The sequence below is a fragment of the Lepisosteus oculatus genome, chromosome 7 (assembly GCF_040954835.1).
Source record: "Lepisosteus oculatus isolate fLepOcu1 chromosome 7, fLepOcu1.hap2, whole genome shotgun sequence".
Classification (NCBI taxonomy): domain Eukaryota; kingdom Metazoa; phylum Chordata; class Actinopteri; order Semionotiformes; family Lepisosteidae; genus Lepisosteus; species Lepisosteus oculatus.
Window position 1 is genome coordinate 52,346,528 of NC_090702.1, and position 25,149 is coordinate 52,371,676.

The 25,149-nt window shown below is 40.3% G+C and overlaps 1 protein-coding gene across 2 annotated transcripts in view; it reads left to right on the forward strand.

Annotated features, from left to right (window-relative positions):
- Window positions 1-20,234, forward strand: part of nudt4a (nudix (nucleoside diphosphate linked moiety X)-type motif 4a) — a 45,436-nt gene extending 25,202 nt beyond the window's left edge. The window contains exons 2-5 of one of the 2 annotated variants that reach the window (XM_015352138.2): window positions 1,038-1,148; window positions 11,039-11,083; window positions 11,203-11,290; window positions 17,004-20,234. In XM_015352138.2, coding sequence (XP_015207624.1) covers window positions 1,038-1,148; window positions 11,039-11,083; window positions 11,203-11,290; window positions 17,004-17,206 — 447 coding nt within the window. In that variant the 3' untranslated portion in view covers window positions 17,207-20,234. The remainder of the gene's footprint in view (window positions 1-1,037; window positions 1,149-11,038; window positions 11,084-11,202; window positions 11,291-17,003) is intronic. The other variant, XM_006633175.3, reaches the window with a different exon arrangement.
- Window positions 20,235-25,149: the final 4,915 nt, after the last annotated feature.

The following is a 25,149-nucleotide window of genomic DNA, read 5'->3' on the forward strand; positions in this document are numbered from 1 at the left end:
AGATATTTCCCCAAGCCCCTGGTCACTTAGCTAATGCGCTAGTGGTCAGGAACACACAGTACTGAGGACTGCTGGCAGGAGTTTATTTTAAGCTGTTTTAGCTGACCTCTGAAACTGCGCAAATGGCATGGGGTTAGTATTGGGTATGAGCTTTTACACAGTCTGAAGAGCAGCATTTGTTTTTTTTTATGAAGTTTATGAAGTGGGATGGATTTAAAATGAAGAAAAAAACTTTTCCTGCTAACCCTTTCTTGTTTTCCCAACTCAAAAAATGTCTTTAAAGCACGTTGTGAAATCCATAAATAAAATGCGAGTCTGTGGCTTTTAAAGACTCCGGTCCTGTAGCCTCTTTACTGAGTATGTGTGGAACTACGGAAGATGCTTTAGGGCAGCTATAAATCTCGACCCCTTTGAACGCAGAGCTTATTCGTCTCCCAGCTGCCTTAGGTGTGTGCATACTGCATGATTAATTCCCAGCCACAGGAAATGCACATTGGCATGTCAGGCCTGAATGCGAAAAACGTTTACGGTAGGTTTAATGAAGTGACTCTTTTTGATACATGAGGTATGCTTTGGTCCAACACTTTTTAAAACCTTTTTTTTATTTACTTAATTTTATTTATTTACTAACACCGGAGAGGGGCTTCACTGGCGTGCTAGGAAGAGGAGCACTACTGTCTCAAAACTGCTTAGTCCCGGATTTCCATTCCAGTTGAGGACAGCTGTGTGATTGGGGTTCACGTGCACAACAGGGTGACCTTTTTCCCCCAGGAACTCCAGTTTTACCTAGTTTCTATCAAACGACGACCTACTAATACGGAGAATTATTTCTTGTTTGGGGTGTTTATTTCAGTTCAACCAATAGAAACAACCAAAAGAACAAGATGGGTCAGATGACCCGTTTCAGCTGTGGTCTTCTGATTTCAGACTTGCTCTGACAGAAGCTACAGTGCGTCGGATATGTTTTTTTTTGCATCTCCTTGTCCCTGTCCATTAGTACAAGTCGCAAAACTCACCACCTTGTCCCTTTCTGACAGGTCTTGCTGGTCAGTAGCAGTCGGCACCCGGACCAGTGGATTGTCCCAGGAGGGGGCATGGAGCCAGAAGAGGAACCGTGTGGCGCAGCAGTGCGGGAGGTCTACGAGGAGGTGAGAGTCCTTCACAGGCCATCGTGGACCTGGCGCCCACATGTTTATAAATGCAAGGAAGATGTACAGTTTTTATCTTTTTGTGCAAGAGGTGCAAAATTAAAATATCGGGCTCTGTCACACAAAACCAATGACAAATGCACTAAACCTAGCTGTGAACTGTCAATCTTACGACTGTGGAGATTCATGAAATTCATATGGGTGTGTGCTGACCTTCTGAAGCCTTTGCATTACTTGTTGCTGTGGCAGCTGTGCCTCCAGTGTGTTTCTGGACTGAGATATAATTAAAGTGTGAACCAGCACCACTGCAATAGACTAAAATCCATTTCCACTTAAAGTGCTCAGGGTTATATCTTCTAAAGCAGATGATTCATAAACATGTTTTGACACATGCAAGCCTTTTCAAAAATGAATATTATTGTCCACGTGATCCTTAGGCTGTACTAAACCCGGTTCCTGCATTTCAACATCTTCACTGCCTCTTGTTTCCTGAAAACCAGCGTGAAATGACTTGTGATGCTTATAGCTTCCAATGTCGAGCAGTTCATAAAACAGACCTGCTGAAATCAAACACAACAGTCAGACGCTGAAAATGAAGCTCCTTACAACTCCTGTGCTCCAAAATATATTAACATGACACCAAATAATTAACCTCCCCCTATAACCAAGCTGTTTTGGTTTCATCCAATATCGTGCGTGACACCAATATGTAAGGAATGTTTATATCTGATGGGTCCAGACCTAGACCTACAGTAGGTGACCTAGGTTAAACAGGAAACCTCACGTACATATTGGGCAAACGGACACAGAACTGGATTAAATATTAGCTTTATTGTTTTTGTTGTGGTTTCTGTTTTATTTTTCTCTCTTTCAGTTTTTCAATTTTGCAAGTAACAAAGAGAGCATGATATTATATACTGTTAAATGTGTGATTTCAGATTATTAACATTCCTGTGGACACAGAATGTTCTGAGCACTGTGTACAGGTCATTCAGCAGTTGCCTTCCTGTGAACAAAAGTTTGCATAGGGCTAAATTGAATTTTCTGTGAAAAGTTGGCATTATAAATAGATTTACTTAGTATTTAGAAAAAATACTTTTCAAGAAGGAAAATCTTGCGATTCTTCATATTTTTCAGTTTTGTTTCTTAATATGTCAGTGAATTCATAAATGAACAAGTAATAGGTTTATTCTATGCTGAAAAGAGAAGAACAAAAACTCAACGTTTCAGCCGTGGAGCCTTCTTCACCAGAAACGTTGAGTTTTCTTTCTTCTCTTTTCAGGATGGAATAAACCTATTACTTGTTCCTTTTCAGCCTTCGCATGCTGATGCAGCTACCCACCTAAACAAGAAAAATATATTTACTGCAATGTATATTAGGTTGTTTAAAAATGCAACTTAATTGTTCCATGTACTAGTTCTATGTTCCGCAGATATTAAAGTAATGTTCCTTACAAGGTGGAAAAATCCCAGCCCATTCTATCTGAGCCTGGTTTAAATGAACATATTTCCACCAGGCCATATCACACCTGTGGTGCCCACAACCAGTTTTCCTCCAGATATAACATAACCTTGATGTGCCATTTCTTCACACATCCCCACCATGAGACGTTAGTCCCAAATTGCAGCAGACTGCTCATTGAATTGAGAAGTATTAATAAGAACAGATGATCGTTTTGAGCAGTTTGTATCTAGGTTAACTGCCCAGTTATCTTTTGTACCCTCTTGGATATGAATCATTGCAGCGACATATCATCTGGTTTGTTCTTTTATTTAAGGTGAAAGTAGCAAGGTTTTAACTAAAATGTCTTAATTCTTTACCCCTACCAATAAACCTATTACTAAATTCTTAGTTTCCTAAGATTTTTAATGACTGCCTAACAAGGTGCTGACTAATGCAAGACCCATCTATGAGGACTTTTCTTTTGGTGGGTGCTGTGCAAGATGAATGATCACACCATGTGGTGTCCGACTGTTGGGAAAACAGGCTGTGTACATCCTGTTGTGATGCACATGTGATTTACTGAAATGGGGCCTACACTCAGTCACCCCATCACACAGACTTGTAGTGCTGTAATGAGCAGGAGCTTAATTGTCTGTACAAATTGGGCGTGAATTGGATAGGCAGAGCAGCTCCTACCTCCCTGACAGACAAAGCAGTTGTGGAAGTTGTAATTGTCTGTCTGGAGAAAAGGCAGAGCAGTGATTATGGCCTGGCTGGTAGTGAAACTGTCTAGTCTGTGGGAAAGTGAATGAAAATGTAACATATAGTGAAACGTTCCTGCCACAAAGCCCAAACTTCTTTGTTCAAATATGCTAATCTCAGAAGCATTGTCAGCTTTGTTCTGAAGGTTTTTTAACATTGCCCTTAATCTGCTCTTTCCACAACATAAGAACATAAAGCCTGCAAATGAGAGGGAGCCATTCAGCCCTGCTAGCCTGTTTGTTACTTAGTAGTGTATTAATCCTGGATCTCATCCAGGCATTTCTTTAAAAAGAATGCAGGATATCGGCTTCAACAAGATGTCTGGATAGCTTGTTCCAAACTCCCACAACCCTTTGGGTAAAGAAGTGCTTAATTGTCTAGATGTTAAATTAACTTCCATTTAGGTTCCACTGGTTTGTGTTTCACTGACACGATTGTCTTAGATTGTAGTGTCACGTTTGTGTTATAACTTTTTGTGTGTGAGGGAGTGAGGTCCGATTCAGACACTCAGGTGTCTTTATAGGCAGATTATTTCTATGAAATCATTTTTCCCTTTTTGTGAGAATAATGTGATACTGTTTGAAAACATTTACAAAATGCAAGTTATGAAAGTTTCTGAAAATTATTGATGAAACCTATAGCATTGTTGATGACTGTAGGGATTGCGAGGTCACTCTGTACATATGCAATGCACTGTGAAATCTAAAATATAGCGCTACATTGTCCAGGAGTCTTCCAAATATACAAGGACAAGATGATGGAAACAACCAATATTTTAAAAAGAGGTTTCACTGCAGCTCTTTGCATTTGAAAGTTAGATTGTGCACAGAAATTAAAGTTCATTTTAGAGAATTTTCTACCTTGGTTTCAATATTTATGCTATATATTGTAGATCAAGTCTGTGAATTGTCCCTGTTTATGACTTGAATGAAGCCTTCTCTTGGACAGAAATCAATTTCTTTGTGTGGTTAGCAACGGCCAGTATGGAGGTTATATCCTCAGGAAATGTTCTTTGTTAACTTGCTGGCTAGCTGCTGTGGTCTGTGGTCTGGATATTCTAGTCCATATCCAGACATTTGACATGCCTGGACCATGCTGTGATGATCTTTCACTCAGGTGGCCTGTTGCGTTTTACAAAGTGAAAATTCGGAGAAAAAGTGCAACTTCAGAGTAGATGGTGAGAAATTTTGGCGAGTCAGGAAAAGGAGAATCTGCTGACATTTGTGAAATATGATTGCTCCTGTATAATTCACCGGGGCTGGTGCATTCTCTGGCTTCATGTTTCTGTCCTGACCTCCCGGTCAGTAGGTATATACCCTGCAAGGGGACCTTGTATTTTTCAGTGTGTTGTAACTTACACAGCTCACGTGACAGAACTCCTCCCCCACTAGCACTTAATTTTAAAGTGAGTAAAGTCAGTCTTTGAATTTTTATATTTAATGTGGAAATTTAAGTAAATCAGCATATTTTAAAAATATTTTTCTCCATCAGGTTGATGAAGGAGCTGTCCACTGACATCTGAAAAACATGAACATTGTATATGAACAAGAGTAAAGGTTATAATATTTGACCTCATCCTAAAGTAACTTCATTTGTTTTCTGTGTGTATAATACAAATGAAAAAAAAATATTTATGGAATTTTCAAGTTAAACAGTGGGTATGGATTTGACTATTTTTTCCCCACTTATAAAAATGGTAATAGTAAAAAATAGTATGTTTTGTGGCATTTTTAATCCCCAAACACTTAGAACATAGGAAAGGACCTGCTGAAATTCAGCCTCCACCTGGGTCAGCAGCTGCATAACACAGAAGATCAGGTGGGATGGTGAGAAAACAATGTACCCATTGAATTTGGTGAACTTTTAGGGAGGTCAGATTGTGCAAACGCAGAGTGGAGTTTAGCCAAGACACCAGGTTTAACACCCATACTCTTACAAACTGTGCACCTCTGATGACCAATTATACTACAAGGGCATCAGTTAGGCAATTCTGGCCCATAGGAAAGAGCGCCACCAACAGATGTTCATCAGCCTGGTTCTTCTTAGACGTTTCAGATCCCAGTACTAAACGGGTCCAGCCTTGCTTAGCTTCTGACATATTACCAGATTACACTATATGTTTGTAACAAAGCTGCCAATTTACTCTCAAGCCATTTAAGCATTAGAATTGATTTAATCAAGTCAATTCGTCTTTGCCTTCTCATTCATGCTATGGCTCTTTCAACTTTCTTTTGTTGAGTGTGGGATTAAATACAAAGAAATTGTAACAATTACAATTCATAATTTGCATCGGGGCATTCTATTCTGTAAAAATAACAATGTGATTTAGGGAGATACTAAAAGTATTTAAAGCCAACACATTACTGATGTAAGTAGCGTGGATAATCTGTAAGAGTGGTGTAGATTCTGGTATTGCCGGTAAACTCTTAAAACATGTCAGTTTGTCTTAACGTAAAAACCTCTCAAAGGCCATTTAGAAATGTTTTAAATTCCGGGAAATGTGCCTACCTAACCTCCACCTGAGTTTCATTTTACACCTCATCTTGTTTTTTTCTTACTACATGCGGTATCCTCTGTGTATCATCTCTCTCTCTCTCTCTCGCCACCTTTGTTAGATCTCTAAGTGTATTCTATATTTAATTACAGGGTTTAAAAGTTATTTCTCACTGAGTAACATGTTTTTTTATTCATACAGAGAATTGCAATTATTTATCGATTTGTGCTCACGCAAAGGCTAGGAGTGGGACTCTTCCAACTCACGTGAGGCTCAGGTTACGCAAAGACTTAAAGACGACACATAGAATAACAACCTCCGCACATTCAAAGGTCTCAGATGCAAGATCTGCAGATGTGGTGTTGCAATGGGTATTTCTTAAGAGCTGCTTGTTGCAGAGAATTGAAACAATTTAGGAACCTGCGCTGGATGTGGATGGCTTATAAAATGAGAATGTTTTACCTACTGTACACAAGATTGGAGTTTATGTAAAACTGTGAATTGAAGATTCAGTGCAAACTAAAATATCAGTTCTAGAAGATTCCACAGAGCAGAACCTCTAATCAGATGCTTGTAGAAGTTCTTCTTGAACCATGATGAGACTGCACTGGTTGTTAATTATGCAGTCTGTTGGCCTTGGAGAATGAGGATAGACCTACAGATGATCCCAAAGGTATTAAAGAAAATAGCCAGGTTTTTCATCTGCCACTTAATTAAATTTGAGAGGTAACAAAACCCCCACTTGGCATGAGGGTTGTCCAATCCAGACACTCCTGCTAGGATAAATGTAAAGGTGATACACAGTTCTGTACTCCCTCCCAAGTACACAATACATGATTACATGCAGTATCTGGGCACCAGATCCAGGCTGTGCCTTATCCACAAATCACTGGACTGGAGTAGCTGCCTCTCAAACTCTTAAGATCTATAGAAGACAGTTCTGTCAGGGCAAGACTGAGATGTTAAAACACTCAAGCCTGTCACATGCTAATTGAAAAGTCAATCCTGTCTGCAGCTGAGAGAGAGAGGGAGAGAAGGCTGATGTGTTCCAGGGGGATTAATATTGCGCGAGCTACTGGTAGAAATGCCAACTGTGCAAAAAGGAGACAGTATGTCACCTGAGACATAGAACACACTGCATTCATCAGGCAGTTACAATGTATTTCACATCCCTCAGTAGATGGAGGCATTATCTGCACATTTCCCACAGCCTAAAGACGTTAAGCTGTTTAAGGACCTTCGTTGTTTTTCTGAGTTGTTTTTTTTCTTAAGGATGAAAAGAAATTTGAATTAAATTTTGGATTTGCCGACATGCAATAGTATTTCATGTTTAACATCAATAAATATGCTTCAACAAACATCATGTACACAGCAGTGTAAAACAAGGTTGTAACTTAATCCCAGGGATTCATGTGACACACTAACCCTTTGGAATAAAGGTTGCATTCGTTGTTCAGACATCCAAACCATAATATTTTGTTACACTGCATTCTTCAAGTGCAACTCAGACTTCTCACCATTTTAGTCTATATCCTGAAGGCAAGGAAAAGAGAATTTCTGCTTTTGTGGGTATCAGATTTATTTGGAAATATGCATGTAAACAGTCCTATGGGCAAGAGTTAAGAGTCAAGATGTTGGTCTGGTTTTTAGTATCTTCTGCTTGGTACCATTGTTTGTTTGCATGGACTTCATGAACTCAAGACACACAAGTCTGATGGATCTGTCTTTTTTCTTTTCCATGAGGCACTGAAAATCTCAGTTTTGCAGAACAAGATGGCATGAATTAATGAAGGCAGTTTCGGGAGTCAAGTGATGTGGATTATAGATTTTTGTCTCTCAAAGACATTCATCCTATATGTAATGTACCAAAATCACACAAAAGAGACTGGTGAAAAATAGATGAGCACTAGAGGTGCTTTGTAATATACGGTAGGCGAAACGCAACTGAAAACCACCACAAGGTTCTTTTGAGCTGTGAAAGAAACTGCGAGATCTGATACTCTCATCGCTACCAGTGTTTAACTGGTAGCTACAGCAGTGTGTCCTCCCTGCAGGCTGGGCCTACCCCTGACTGGTGTATCTTGTTACTGGTAATCCCTCTGTGTGAATGGAGTAATGCAGGTAGACGGGCACTCCTGCTGGCTAGGGACAGCACTAGGTGTTAATCCTTTTTCCATACTGCGCTCCCAAATGAGCAGTGATCACTTACCTGTCAAAACATCATCGGTTTTCACAGTTCAGTTTTATTGCACAAGATATTGGTAGCGTGTATCTTTCCCTTCACCCTGTGGGGTCTTTTCAGTGTTTGCATGTAAACAAGAATTTTTACTCGGTAGAAATGCGATGATTCATATCTCTGTTTTTCATTAGAACATAAGTTACAACTGAGTGGAGTATATTTTTGCTCATCTTTAATTACTTTATTCATGATAATGCATGTTAGGTGTGGAAAAACCTGTTGGTGAAGGTTGTTATTCGATACCTAAGCAAATGCAGCTGACCAAAAATTAAGGTTAATGTTTGTTAAGATTAGTACTATTAATAATATTGCTGCCTGCTGACTTGGATGGGGTCTACTTTTGTCCTGTGTTCATTTCCCAACGCTGGTCATGTGTCAAAAAACCTCAGGATACGTTACGCTGTTCAGGTAGAAGAGACTCGCTGAGAGGCCAGGCAGAGAGAAATTCTGGAAATGGCTTTGGAGCATGCAGTTATTGTCAAATGGACTGCGCTGCAAATTGGGATAGTTTAGTTTTACACTGATAGTCCCCTTTTAAGTTGTCTTTTTCCAGATGTCCTTTGATAGAGCCTGTTTTATGGAGCTGTAGCAATGAGTCAAGGCTCGTACTGCTGTAGGTAAGAAATTGACAGCGTGTTGCAAATGGTTGTAGTCATCACTTTAAAAAGGAAGATCACAGTTTTAAAGATGGATGGCAGGATCTTAACAGTAGACAGGGATATTTTGAGTAGGCAAAGTAGTACATTGGAACACAGAACAGCAGGGTTTGCTTCAGGCTCGTATGATACAGTAAGGAAATAAAGACTGCATCATTCTGAACGGTGTTTAGTCTTGCTGAAATATGTCAGCTATTTGTGGAAGGTAACAGCTGCAATGAAAATAGTTGTGTAAACTGATGAACAACAGGAGCTTCTCTTCCAAACCCACAGAAATGTAAAGTAAGAGTGGGTGTTTTTCTTCTGAAATAAAAACATAGCCTTACCTAATTATATGAAATATAAAACCATGTAATCCCTCTGTGTAAACATAACTTCCCACTCTAAAGACTGGCAGAGTAATGTAAACACTTTTGTTTCCTTTCCTAAAATACTTGGAGAGACTCCGTTGATGGAAATAGCATCATGGAGGCTCAATAACTTACAGAAACTAAAATATTTAATAGCTTTAACAGCTTGAGGGAGGTAGGAGGTAATTTGTATTCTCATTCTTTACATTTTAAAGTGGAACTGCTGTGCTATTTTTATAGGGTTAGAAAGAATCAGCAATTGATGAGTGCATTTCAAACCACAATGAAATGTGCAGTGTAACATGTTAAATCTCCAATTTGCATCACAAAATAGATGAAATTTCCAAGTATGCACAGTGCCATGTTCTGCAATTCAGAATGAGGCACAAAACTTCCTGTGACTTGAAGCAGCCCTTTTGCATTGTTAACAAGCAGGCTTATGAATACATCTCTTTAATTCAATAGAAATATTGCCTTCAACTTCAAGACAGTTTTGCTGATAAATGGAACTTGTTAACTCTGTGTGCTCCTATATCTCATTGCATTAGTTATTGCAGTGACTAGAGAGCAGGAAGGGCCGCATCACTTCCCAATTCGTGGGATCTTTCACTTGGCAAGACCAGGGGTTTTCTGCAACACGGCGACTATCCAGTACTTTTGCAACGTTCACGATTTTTTGCTTAATTTGGAATTTGTCAAATTTTTCTATAGTGTCAGTGGGTTTATTTTGTTACCAACCTTTAGTAACCAGTCTGGGAAATTGGGACTGCAGTTCCCCTTGAATATGTGTTCTGTCTGTGGAGTCATACATGGGCCAGTCAGAGAGAAATTTACTGCACAATGACGGAGTTTCCAACTCATGAAGCTAGACCTCTAGACATGCAGAATTGAGGTTCTTTCTATTCATTTTTCTGCTCTTGTGATGAGTTTTGGGGGAATGTTAGCTTTAGGCAACTTTAGCGGCATTTTCCAAAATGCTCAGTAGTAAAACAAGATGGAAGGAGTCCTGGAACTTGCACTTCAAAAGCCTTTACTAATTCTATATAATATTTGTTGTTGATGTCTGGGATAGGAGCTAAAATACTAGTCATCTACTGTGTGAAAAACAAGCTTCCAGAATACTGTTTCTTCATTAACCTTATAATAGTACCACAGAAGGAATCTTATAAGGTCCACACAGTTTTACTGATCCTAATCTTTGAGCTCCATTTCATTTTACTGTTATATTCTTGTCCACCCTGCCACATTTCATAATGAGAAAAGTCTAAGTCAAGCTCTTGGCAAAAATGACTGAGATTTTATTTTTTTTATCCAGCATTAAAGCTTGAAAGAATATAGTGCCATCAAAGTCCTCTTTTGGACCAGTTTCCATGGATACTTGGTTTTATGTCTCAGTATTTTGGCTCTTGGTTCGTTTATTCATACTGAACACACAGAAAATGTTATAGTGAAAGGGTTGCCAAAAACCGAGCTGCTATCATGCCGTGAAGGAGCTGGACACAATGATTCTCTGGTGGTAGAGGAGTGGAGAAGGTTGGTTCAAAATGAGTCTACATTACATACATACCTTACAGAATGGCCTCAGTAAGGGGCCACCAGTTATTGACTGACTAAACCCTGATGTGTCTAGTGAGTGCCAGGTGCCATTGGGACATTTTTGAAGTCTTTGATCAGCCACTTCTTTGCAGACTATTTCCTATTTCGTGTGGATCAGCGGTATTTTTAAATCGGACTCTTTTTGTGTATGTGGAAGAGGAATGGGGTTAAAGTTTAAGAGAATGTTATAAACGGGGAGATTTCTCGCCCCCACTTCCTTACAATGTGATACACATCTACCGTTGACTTCTGTTCTGGTGACCACATGATCAAGCTTTGGACAGTGGATTTCAGAGCAAACTGACTGAACTGAAACTGACTGTTCTGTATGTCTTTTTGTGTTCTGCAGGCCGGTGTGAAAGGCAAGTTGGGAAGACTCCTGGGAGTGTTTGAGGTGAATATCTAGTCTTTTCCCTTCCACATCTTAGTGGATGCATCTTACAGCCATACTAGTTTAACACTGTTTGTGGGTTTCAAGTCCAGTAAATATATATTTACATCTTGTATTTCAAGCAGAATCAAGACAGGAAGCATAGAACATATGTATATGTTCTCACAGTGACGGAGACATTAGAAGATTGGGAGGATTCAGTCAATATTGGTAAGTTATTGCATTTACCTAAAATACTACTCATTTATTAGATTGATGCTTTAATCCATAGTGTCTTACATTTGCACCCATTCCAACAGCTGAGCATTGCACTTCATATGAATTGTTCCAGCATCTCGCTCAAGAGTACAACAGCAGTGCCTCACCTGATTTGTGATTTGTGTGCACAGCCTGCCAGTTATAAGCACAGAGCCCTACCCACTGCTCCTCACGGCTGCCCCAGCCACTCTTATATTACTTTTATATTATAATAGTAACAGGCTCTGCTTCACCTTTTCCTAAGGCTTCCTTTGTGTGTCCTCAACTCAGTGATCTTCAGGTGTTGGACTAGTGCCCATTACTCACTTGGAGTACGAACTTCTGACCTTTACGGAGTTGTGATTTTCAATCTCACGGTGCATCAACGCACTAAGCTGACCCTCCAGAAATACGCCTCCCATTGCAACCTCGTTGTGACCCGTTGTGTTTCAAACCCAGTGTTGCTCAGCTGCTTTAATTAAAGCTCCCTTCTGCTCAGCTGGGAGTCCTTCAAGGATTTTGGAAGTGACTTATAAAACACGTGGAATTCCCCCACACACACCTCGCACCACAACCAGAGTCCTTGTGTCTTTTCAAAGCTTCAGCTTGATTTCTCCGTGACAGTGCACGTTCTTAAGATTAATAGCGTTTAAGAATCAAGACGTGTTTGAATGTGAAATGCCATTTAAAGAGGCATAAAGAGCAGGATATCGTAAGTGTGAAAGAAGCTTTTTATGCAAATGACATCTTTGTTCTGCCCCGTCTTTAGCTCAAAATATATAGTCTTGCTGACCTCCGAGGAAGCCCATGAATCTTTCACATGTAAACAATGAAGATGGCTAGATGTTGCCCCCCCCAAAAAAAGCCACACTTTAAAATGCAGAGAGAGGCGTGCACCAGCCGAATACTGAATCAACATATCCCTTTGAAACTGTATACAACGGCTTTGAATACATCTCTGCCAAGTATATAAAAACAAAATCTCTGGAAGGCTGCAGTTATTTCCCCAGACAATCTGCTTCAGAATGCAGTTAATATTATTTTCTAATGGGTCGATAGGATTTTGAGACCAATTGTAAATGGGGAAGCAGTAAAATTCTGTCTCTTCAAGAGCCTCCACTAGGTGCCTTTATATCTGGCTGATCTGGTCTTACAGTCATTATGTTTGTCAGCATCTCCTCTATGGCAACTGGGACATTTGCAGGAAAGATCATTTGCATGTTCTCTGTTCATAATGACTTGTGTGCCACAATGTGGAGACACGCTTGGGTATAAAAGTAAAAGGGAATTTAAGTGTTGGTAATCATCAACATGGGTCAAATAGCCTTCTCTGTTATGTAACACTCAGTTTTATTGTTTTTTTTACTATTAGTTTGAATAAGGAACACATTTTACTTTATTTACATTGTAAGGTCTAGTTTTGCTTTTGGGATCATTTTTCTCTGGGTTTAAATACACTTTTAATGATATCAGTCCCATCATTGTGTACACCACCTACGTGATTTAGATTATTGGTTGTCATCAGCATGGCACGGTGGCGAAGTGGTTAGCAATGCTGCCTCACAGAACCGGGGCCCCGGGTTCAATTCTGGACCTGGGGTGCTATCTTTTAATTAATTGTATTTCCCTGCCTGTTCACATGGTGCTCTGCTTCCCTCCCCAGTCCAAAAACATACTGGTAGATAAACTAGTTTTTGGAAAGATTGGCCCTGGTGCGAGTGTGTGTGTGTGTCTGCCCTGAGATGGACAGGATAGACTCCAGCTCCCCTGTGACCCTGAATTGGAAGAAGCAGTTAGGAAATGGATGGTTGGATTGTCATATCAGTCATGCTCATATTAATTATTAGGATTACCTTAATCTGGGAAACTGAAAACTGTTTCTGGTTAAAATCTAGCACACCAGTGGGGGAACCAGCTGGTTCAGTTTAGCTAAGCAGATTCTCATGTCTTTAGAATGTCAAAGCCCTAAAAAGAACATTTCATGAACATCTGTGCAAAGGGTATAGCTGTAGGTTTTAGTAGCAGAAAAGGAGTTTCTCCGTTTAGCCCACATTTTAACATTAATAGAGCTTTTAATGCTGTTTGGCATTTACCATCAAGTAATACCAAAAACAGAATACTGTTTTCAGATGTTTTGGTCAGGAACAGATGAGTGGAAATTTAAAAAGACCATTATAGGGTTCCAGAACTTGGTAAACTGGTAAGGTGAAGATTGTGTTATTAATTTAGGGGTTTCAATGGTTAAAGAAAGCAAAAACCTCATGCTTGCAGTTATATTAAGGCCCTTGGATAAGGTTTAAGGTGAAGTGCGCCTCACTGAAAAGGAATTTATTGTAGGAGCGTTAAACTTCAGACTTGTCTTTATAATGCCCATAAAAATCCTCATAAAAAAAGGATGTGGAGATATGAGCACATCAGCTAAAACAATGCAGTGCAAAGGATATGGGAGCTTCACATCTGTAACAGCTGGAATTTACCTGGGGGGGGCAAGATTCTCTCTGAGGCTGTGGGGAAAAAAACTGCTATTGTGTTTTAAGACTCTATAGATGGCCATTACAGTTCCTAGGTACTGTAATGGTACCTTTAGGATTTGCTTAGGCAGTTTTGATTACAGATCAGAATAATTTTGCATACAGTAACTATCTGCCCCAAGTTGACAATACTCAATTTTCAAACCCTGTGTACTGTTAATGAGTGTTAAAACAAACTAGTTTCCTTATAACTATTCATCTCCAGGTAGGCCATGACTTGGGGTTTGGCAACCCTATACTCATTTTCAGGAAATGCCAAGACAACAGCTATGCTTTTTACAATGTAGGATGTTTTTAAACCCCTCGATCAAGCAGGAACCTTGAAACAGGTACTCTGCTGCGTGTGTTGTGTCTGGGCGATCCTATTTCATTGTAGTTGTTTTTCACATTTCTTACGGCGTGCCTGCCGAAAAGAAATCGCTTTTGCTGGCCAGTGCGACGTCAAACTGGCTGAGCTGGTGCCGTGCCGCAGGCGATCAGATTCAGCAAATGCATGCATGATGAAAATGGGGTGGGGGGGGGAAGTCACAGAGGAAAGATGGATCGTTTTTAACAGAACCACAAAGTCAGCACACAGCTTAAGTGCACCTAAGCCCCAGCCAGTGAAGCTGAGTGTGACAGAGATAGTGCAGCGCCTGTGTCCTTCATACACTTGTGGAGGAAAGATCCCATGTGTTCATCCAGGCAGGACTACACAATAGCTTGCCATGTTGCTTTCTTAAATGATTTACACAGGGCTAATTCAGTCAAGTGCTCTGAGGGGGTGGTATTCCTGTATTTTTCCATGATGTTCAAGATAAGATTGCTAATGTTTTTAAATATTGTGGGCTCTGAGACAGCAGCCTCTGGTTTTCTGACTTTGTCTAGTCTGAAGACCGCTCATTCTGTAGAAAGGTGGGTCAAGATTCCACTTTCCTGTTTTTCTGTAAATGAAACGGTCATTTTTCAGTGCGGATTCACCTGAAATCACCGGGTTTAAAAGCAGCAAGCACAAAGACATGGTTTGGCATCACAGAGGTCATAGTCCAGCAGTTGTAAAATGGGGACTACCATGGAGATAAAAGGTAAATTACATGCCAGCTCAGGGTTAAGGTACATTTGAAAATTAAGTTTTCATGATGCTTTTTTGCTTTGTTGTGAATTGTCCTTTCTGTTAAAGAAATGAAGATCGGACCCATTCAAAGAAAACAAGCAGAAACAGATTTAGTAGTTCATCTTGAAGGCTTATACATTTTCTTTTCTTTATTATTTTTTTAAAATTTAAAGCACAATTTGAGCTATGTTTTTCTTCGCAGCTTCCTAACGAGATAGTTGCCACTCCAGGTGTCATGTTACAGTGTCCCAGGAGATTTTGCTGAAGGCATACCCAGAAAGCTGTATTAAGCAAGAGATTGGATTCACTTCTGTATTTAAGTGGACTTGATGTCCAGTCCTTGCCGCATCATTCCATGGACAAGGTGTCACAAATAACTGACATCATTCAAGCTTGTGAAGCTGCCAAATGACATGGGATCATAGTAGCGCTTTTCATATCTGCTCATTACATGTGGCAAAACATTTACTTTTCACCTGCGTGATCAAATGCTGAAAAGTCAACTGCTTTCAAAACATGGGCTGTATTACAGCATGCATTGCATCACTTGCTTAGTAATTCTTAACGCTGTGCTAGTATTTTTGAAACATCAAGTGAATTTGAAATGTACCAATTCTTCTTATTAAAATTAAGAAATAACATTAAGTATGTATTGTGTTATTCATGTAATTTGTTAATTTTTCATTTTAGCTTTTAGTGTGTTCTTGCATCTAATTAATTGACTTTTTAGTTCCTTTTGAGCTGTTCACAAACAAGTGAATTGTAATTCAAAACTAGCACTATTTGTAGATGCTCCCAAAAAAGGGCCAGTGATTCTACATGTTGGCGTCAGCAGTCCTGGGGCAACTGACTACCCAGCAGCACGCTTTCTGTATCAAAGAGAGGCTTGATCCTACTGGCTGAGTGCTTGACCTTTCACCCCTAACTAAACCCCTTTACACAGACTTGCAACTGAGAGGTCTTCACAGATTTTTAGGAATACCATAGACTTTAATGCACTGTGTATATATGACAGAAAGTAGCTGGATTTCTTCAGGCTCCTGAATAGCCTGGTTTAATGTTGCACTGTTTGCAGAAAGAAAATATTTTGTATTTAATCTTTTGAGACTGCAGCTTTCATCTGATTAGTTAACATGATGGCTATGTAACTATTAGAATTCCTACACGCTAATAGTCCAGTTTCAAGTCTTTCAAAAATAAAATATGGACAGCCTCTTGTCATGTAAAGATCCATGTTGTAATGCATGAATAATCTAAATATAAAGAAATTCCAGCTCATCCACAAAAAAAAAACAGCAGCACAAAATACAAAAGATGAATAAGATTAAACTGAAAGCCACATCATAAAAATTAATGGCAATATAAAGAAAGCAGCTGTGTGACCGGATTGTCACAGTGTAATCTGCGTAAGTTCTCTCTTACACAATAAAATATCTTTACGACATTAACAGTGCTTTTCAACCTGACAAAACTGCCCTTCCCTAACAGGCTGTACAGTACCTCACAGCACTATCTTCACCTTGTGGCCATCACTGGTTACACAGCTTCAGGACAAATATAAAAATATGTCTGCGCTCTGAAGGCATCTAGGGCACATCTAACAGCAGTAAGATTCATGTTTTTTTTTATCCTTCAAAAATTACGTCACTGAGAGAATGATCATACAGGAACGAGAAAACACGCAGCGATGGGTTATTCTGTGCAGAAGGTTACGGAAAACGTAGTTGCTTTCCAATTTTTTAAACGCCTGCCGTCAAAACAAAACAAGGATTCTGTTTTTGTGAAAGCCCAAGGCTGCCGATCGTCATGATGAGTCTTTCCTGGTACTGAGCCAGAGATGCCTTCGGTTCACATTCTGCCAATTGCGGTTGATGTTGCTAGTTAAGGTCTGTTGTCTGGTGGGTTGTATTGCCAAGACCAGCTGCCAGCCTACTCAGCCAAATGTGGCCTAGGAACATGGCCTGTGAATCCCATATGCTCAGTGTTCCCAGTGGCGGTCCGGCCTGCTCTATTCCGAGGTGCGCTGTCACTCTTTTCTCACGAGCCGTCTTCTGCCTTGCAGGTCGGAAGCGGGAGTGGTTCAAAATCGAGGAGGCGATTCGAATCCTGCAGTGTCACAAACCGGTCCACGCCGAGTACCTGGAAAAACTGAAACGCAGCTGCTCCCCAAAAAATGCCAACTCCATGCTTCCCTCTCTTCCTGACAACTCGACCCTGTACGTGAATTCCCCACAGACTCCTGGGCTTTCCTCCTCGCGGAGATAGAAGGACGTGGCCGAGCTGGGATTCTCATGTAAAATGTATCTGTAAAAAAAAAAAGAAAATCACAACGAACAAACACATTTGCATGAGCTCTTGCAGTGTTGACACTAATTTTTATATACATATGAATATGTAATTTTTACTACACAACTTCAACAAACCAAAGCCATAGCTGGAATTTTGTTATTGATCTTCTGTTAAGGATGCCTTAAATGGCCTTTTTAATCTGTGCTTTTGAGGGATTTGTTTTCCATTCCCCCCCCCAAACATACTTTACGGTACTGCCTTCCCAAGACCTGCACAGTGATCTCGCATTCTGGAGAAATTAGACTGTGATTTCCAAAAAGCAGGGGGTGTTCATGATGTGAATGGCCAAATGGCACTGCTAGTGGTGCCTCGGATAAATAGAATTAAATGTACTTTTAAGAAAGAATATAAGATCGGATTGTGTTGTGTGGTCTTCTAAAAAGAATGTATAAATTTGCAAACCAGTGAACCTTAATGCTCTGTAAAAACTCCATTATATATGCTCCCCCTTTTCCTATAATGGATTTGAGAGAGATTTCTGGGTACTGCAGACTTTTCTCCGAAGAGAGGCCAAGGCCATGTATGAACACCCTGGAGTATATAAAAGCTGTATTTGTGAATTTGTAAGGTAGGCGCGTAGTGAGGATGATGGTAAGTGTTGCATTATTTAAGAAAATGGGGTTCAGAATAGACTCTTGTGTCTTTGACAATGTTTTAAGTGGAGTTCTGTTTTAAACACTGATAAGGATAAATGTAAGGTGATCTTATACGTTAAAATTCTCCTTATTGAAGCTCCAAAAGCAGCAGGTCGGTAAATGCTGGATATCAAATGGCCAGATTCTCCTCCTTTTTTCTAAGAACTTTCAAAATGTCACTCTTCATGTTGACAGATTACCTCAGCATGATAGGCGATTGCAAACTAGTTTAACATGTCTTGGGCACAAAAAGGTACAGTGAAACCACATTTTAGATTGTGCCCGATTGCAGAGTGTGTAGGCAGAAAAACAGACTTTTGTGGAAACGGTGAACAGAGGTCACTGCGGTTGACCAAATAAGAGAAATTAGTCCCATGTTCGACGGCTTTGTGCGTTTCTCCATATCTCGTACCGCTAAAAACAAGCCCTGTAGTATTTTCCAAAACCAAAATAAGATAAGAATTTCTTGTCCACTGAGGGAATTTTTTTATGGACACCCAGCGCTCCTGTACATTTTAATAGAATGCAAACACCAAAAAAAAAGGAAATAAAAAAAACATTACACATGATTCTATTACAAAAAATAAGAAAACCGTGATGCAGAAAACTCCCTGTTTGGGAGCCACTGTAGTGAGTGGAAACACGACCTGGAGTTTTTGCCTCTTGCTTTCTCAACAGTAACCAGAAGAGCCAGAGGGCAGTAGAGCTCTGCAAATACTTATTTCCTCACGTGAACAAGAGAATAACTGTGACAATCGAATTGAAATTATTTGACCCCCCCCATACCGATCAAGCTGTATCCCCCTGGACTGCTGTGCCCCAAAGCTCGGCAGAGTCCCAGAGGCAGGTTGTGGCTGGTGCTCCCCGTCTCCTGGATGAGAGAGGCAGGGGCCAGGCAGTGCATCCTGAAGCACTTGAATACAGGCCCTCATCTACCTTTCAAATGCACTCAAGAGTTTTTATAAATGGAACAAGTTACCACAAATCTCAGTTTCTAGTGCATCCCCCAATCGCACACCATTATGCAGTGGCCGATGCTCATTGCAAAGGTTTGTAAATATTTTTAAAAACAGAATTTAAAAATTCTGTTTTTTTTAAAGGCTCGGTGTGGTTTTTACCGTGATACAAATGTAATGATTAGATTTTTTTTCCCTTTGTCCTTTCATTTTTTTTCTATTATTTGTTTTCTATTAATGGGGTATTTTGCATAGGAAGTGCTGCTGTAAATAAATATTTTCTTCTGGCTAGTGTTACTTTGAGTGATGTGCCACAACAGAGGAGCTGGTGGGGACGTGGCGTCGGCTGGTGTTTCCCCACCCTTGGCCTTCACCATGTCCGGATGTTTGTGTTTTTTTGTACGAGCTGCATATTTGGTCTGCGAGTGTGTGTTTGTGTGTATGTGAAAGGCAAAGTGTTTCTCCAAGTGTGGTGCTCAGTCAGTATAAAATGCACAGAACTGAAAATAAGGAATTCTGCCCATAAACCGAAAGGACTCTAGTCCAAGTTCATTTTGTATTGCTGTCGGTGAATTATTTTGACATTTGTGTCCTTTGACAGCATTTCCATGAATGATTCTCTTTCTTTGAGGTGGTGGGTGGTGTTCAGAAATGTGGATCTGGAGAGCACAGTGGTAGGCATGATTATTGGGAGAATCGGATACCAACTTCTGATGTTCGCTTGAAAACTGCAAGTCTGCTTCATAGTCTTGCTTTCGACTTGTTTTAAATGTTCAAAAACCCGTTTTGTGTTTTGTTTCACTAGAATGAGTATTGTTGAATAACGGCGATACCTTTATAATGTCCTTGTATACGCTCTCGGCACGAATATTGTACGGCAGTGATTGTGTGGGTGCTGTGGGGTGTGCCCAATGAGGGGCACCTTCCGGCCCCTCTCCTGGACAAGAGAGCACATGGAGGCGATTCCGCGTGATTGGGGCAACCAATCCAGTGGTTGTTTTGTGTTTTTTTTTTTTTAAATGCCATGTATAGAATTATTTAAAATTAAACTTTCAGCAGTTAGTTTGTAACTGTTTCATGTTTGTTTGTTTTTGTTTTTTTAATCTGCAAATAAAAAAACAAGAGGGAAAAGTCCAATACTGTCTTAATGATCAGTATGCTGATGATTTCATATGTACACCTTACATGCATGTATATCGTGTGAATATTATGGCGTGTATTTCATTGACGGTACAAAACCTGAACTGTCAGTCTGTGTGTTGTACTAAAAAGTCTATATGCATTCTTTTCAAACGCAGTTGTGTAACTAGGCAATGCTGAAAGGTTTTAAAATACAAACACGCATTTCTGGTGTATGAGTAGAGGTGTGAATATATGCTCTAGTCCTACTTTTGACAGTCAAACAAATCCTGGTGTAAAAAGGCACTGCCCTTCAGATCAGACGTAAAACTGAAGCCCTGACTCTGTGATCATTTAAAATCTCAGGGTGTTTCTCAAAAAGAATAGGGGTGTTACCCTGGGGTCCTGAACAAATTTCCCATTGGCCCTCATCAATCATGGCCTCCTAATAATCCCCATCTCTGAACTGGCCTCATCACTTTGCTCTCCTCCCCCCTGAGAGCTGGTGTGTGGGGAGTGTACTGGAGCACTCTGGCTGCTGTTGCATCATCCGGGTAGGGCTGCACACTGGTGGTGGTGGAGGAGATCCCCATTACCATTAAGTGTTTTAATTATTTTTAAAATACACTTCTGCATGGACCTAGAAAGTCCAGATTGGGGGAGTCTTGACATTGCTGCAGATTGTTTTAAATTAGGATGTTTTAGAAGAACAGCATGATACGATTGCTGACAAATTCTTAGTCAGATCTTAATATAATTAGAATCGGTGATACTCGTTCAAATTCATTCATTTTGTGAGCCAGACCTCCTAATTTTAGAAATGCACGAAGAACTAGTCTGTCACAAGAGTTTATTTTTCTTTATTAAGAAAAAATAGTCAACAGCATGGATAATGATCAAATAATATTCATTAACTAGCATTCCCAAAAATGACACTCCTGGAATAAAGCATAGGTTCTTCTTGTGTTCCATGTTCCAAATGAATTTGATCATGTTTTCCTCTAATAAACTTCTAGTATTTATACAGCACTTTTCACTCCAAATGAGACACCAAAGCCTATAGCATAAAGGAAGGGACCCACTTCATCCTTAAGATGAACTTCAAGCAAAGAAGTGAGAAATTTAGGAGTCCAAACTGAACAAGCCTGGAGTGGGTATTACATTACCCTGGAACCCAGTGGTTTAGACCTTTGTCACCATCAATGTCCTGGGATCTTTAATGACCTCAGAACCTTGGTATATTGCCTCATTCAAATGATGGCACCTCCTGCTCATGGTGTCTCTCCGTCATCATACAGGGGATTAGTCTGGAAACTGGTGCAAAGGGGAAGAACCCTAGAGGCCCACTCACACCTTTTGCAGCAGGAAATGACACTTCCTAAGAGGCGGAAAGTCTTTTGAGAATGCTCTGCATTGAAGGGGGCTGTATGAGAAGAATATTGATTGATTTGGTAAAGCTCTTTCATCCCAGTCTTGCTTAGCTTCTGAGATTTAAGCATCAGGAAAGATTGGACCACTGCTGTGAATACAGTTAGAATTCCTTTACATGCACTGTTGTCCGACAGTAATTATACTTGTTCAAAATGAGTCTGAAATACAGTATTCAGCCCTCTGAGAAAGTAGTCATTGGCTTCAGCAGCATTTACTTGCTATTAAGTAGTATACGAACATGTAAGTGCTGATATACAGTATAAATAAGTGGGAATGGAACACGTGTAATAGGTCCTTGTGGACTTTGCGAACTGTTTGTGATTCATCATGACTGTTGAATATCCGGTATGAAGTAATTTCTAAAAGAGCCAAGTTTCACTTCAATAAGAAGGCAGTTCCTCTTTGTGTCTGAAAAACAATGTTGTCATGGAGTGATAAAATCCTCAATGCTCTGACTAAATAAAAGTTGTGGCACATGAATTTTCATGAATCCTCAGTGCGGCAAGCTTTATGAACTTTTAAGAAATAGCCAAACTGACTGCCAATTTGTTTAGTTGGAAATTAAATAGACTGGTTGGTGTAAGGTATTTGATTTTTTTTCCCATCGATTCTTAATTAGTAAGCCTTTTATTTACCAATGTAAGATTGGTGCTCTTCAGCAGCAGATGAAGAGGGTCCCTCCCAGATGTAAAGTCCCTTAGCATCCCTTAGGATGAACAATATTATACATTGTAAATGCAAGGAAGGTTTCTTATTCTAATGACACAGGGATACCTTGTATAAAAAAATACCTTCCTGAAAAAAAAACCCACTTTAAATCACAGGTAAAAATAAAACTGATACCCCGGCATCCTTCAAGAAACGTCTGGATTCTGGAGGTTTCTGAATATTTAAATGGCCTCCTCGTTTGTGCCCTTTATATAGTCTAATGCTCTTGAGTTTAAACGCTGATGACACGGTCACAAAAGGTACATAGAAAATAAAGGTAACTGTCAGCCGCTCCATCTGCTGAAATACTTCATTTTGCAGACAATGAATGAATGCATAAAGGTCATCACAGGTATTTTTACATACAGGTCAAAGACCTTGCACTTGAGCATCAGAGGAGAGAGTTTCAAAGGAACAAACCCTAGAAGTTAATTCCACCATTACTTTCTGCCTACTTTGGGCCTTTGGTGTTTACTTACAAATTCCACTGGAGTCTGAAGTAAAAGTCTATGGAAAAGGTGCTACCCAGTGGTCAGGCGTAGGTACTGCAAGCAAACAGACGCTACAGAGGTTCAAGTGGAGAGCTGAACCAGCATGAGTGGTGGAAAAGAACAACGGGCTAATTTCACACTGACAGGGAGACACTGGTCCCAGCTGTGGAATTTCTCCAGATTAAGCTTGATTTAGCCTCTACTTTTTCCTATTATCCAGCCATTTTCTAACCAGTTCAAGGCTTCAGGGGAGCGGGAGCCTATCCCAGCAAGCAATGGTATAGGATCTATGCCACCAAACCTAACCTGACAAACCAATGAGAATCCAAATCACCTCCAGCAAAGGTACCCAAGCCTGATGGCACTGTATCACTGGCACTGGGCAGAGTGATGGCACTGTGGCTCAGGATCTGCGCCGAGCTGGAAGGTTGCCAGTTCATATTACGCAGCCAGCAGAGGAATCCTACTCCGTTGGGCCCCTGAGCAAGACCCTTTAACCCCAGCTGCTCTGGGGTGCTGTATAAATGGCTGACCCTGCGCTCTGACCCCAAGCTTCTCTCCTTATCTGTGTGTCTCATGGATCGCAAGTTGGGGTATGCGAAAAGACAAATTCCTAATACAAGAAATTGTATATGGCCAATAAAGTGATTAGTCCTGTAGGCTTTTTTTTCTGACCGAGGGATCCACCCATGGCCCTCACAGGGCACACATACACACAAGGCACAAATTGTACCAATTAACCAGTCCAGCATATCCTTGGACTGTGGAAGGAAACCTGGAAAACCCAGACAAACACGGGAAGTTAATGCAAAACCTACACATAGAAAACTCCAAAACAAACTTCAATCCCCAATTCTTAAGGGGCTTTCATTGAATGTTCCCTTCTGATTGCACCATTGTACTGTAATCCACTATTCAGGTCTGTCTTTTAGGAGACACCTTGACTCTGCACTCTTAATGTTGCGACCCACTGACAATCTCCTTCTGCTCCTCTTTGAAGCCCAGATGAATACATTTTCTGACTGGCCATAAAGCAGATAAGGACTTTGCAGAAGCAACTCTAGCATCAAATATGCTTTATGAATGCAGCTTCCAAGCCCAGGCTGCTCCTAACGTGATTTAAGGTAACAAGAAAGCACAGTGGGGAGCTGCTGCCTGAAGGTCAGCTGTACTCTTTACTGTTCTGGGAGATGTCGTACTTAAGAAGATGCAGATCTACCTCTGTATTTCCTACTCACGTTCTGTCAGTGATTGACAATCAGTCTTGGTCTATTACTTTTAATAGGGTCTTTACCCTAGCTGGGTCTATGTTTGTGAAATTTATACACTTCAGCAAAGCCTGCAAAAAGAACTAGAAAACAATTGCCTTGTGTGCTATAGAACACTGACTCATGCCTGTCATAGTCTCTGTGAGCAGATCTGTGAATCATGAGTCGACATGTCGCTGGTCATGCTGCCCTTACTGTACGAGTCCACCCACTGAAGTGGACAACAAACACAAATTACCAGCGCGCCACAATCACCTTGAACAGTCTCAGTGTGCATGTAATGATCAATCTCCGAGAGACCTGGGAACAGATTTTTTTTAAAATAGCGATCAACTGTTCAAAAGATTTTAAAAACTGAAATCTAAACCGTTTTTCTACTTACCAAATTTTTCAACTGAATGTTCGTGTTGCCCTCGCTTCCCTGCCATTTTGAAACGCAATTAAAATTGTTCTTTGGCATTAAGGCCATTGGTTGAGCCCTGATGTCACAGCAGTGATGTTATCTGCATTTTTAATAGTATTCTTCAACCTAACCAGGTCCGAGATTCTCACCTCTGCACTGTATTATGACCTGAGGGTGTCAGATTCCTTTCTTCGCAGAGAAAGATGAACAGTACATGACTCCCCCCCCCCTTCTTCAAAGGTGCCTTCGGCAAGATCAGTTTCCTTGAAAGTCTGCATCCACTTTGCAGCAGCTGAAATTTCACTCACTCTGCTGGCAGCTTCTATCTTTTCTGATTAGAGGCTTCTTCCCTTAATGAGAATCCTCAAATATAGATGAGGCTTCAGCTGAATTGCACAATGCTGGGAATTAAGAGACAATTTTCTGAAAAGGCTAATTCCAAGGAAAGAGTTCTGCCGTATCATTTACTTCAAGCCCAACTAGGGTTTAAGGTTTTCATTTCTCTTCACTGCCCCCCCCACAGAGACAGAGAAACTGAAACGCACATAAAATCTCTCATGTAAAGCAGATGAAGGATTTTCCAATTAAAAACGCAGCAAATCAATAATTTTAAATAACAATCAATTTATCATTAAAAACTTTGCAGTTTATATTTTACTTGAATGCGAGCTTCATTGCAGTCTTGTGACAGTGGCAGAAAGATGTTTTGTTTGACAATTAATAATGACTAATAAACATGCAGCTGGATACATCGGTGCAGCCCAGGGATATTTTAAGGGGTTTTCCCGATTTCCTGAAAATGTCACCCAAATAACAGAAAATGTATTGCCCTGCCATCTCCAATATTC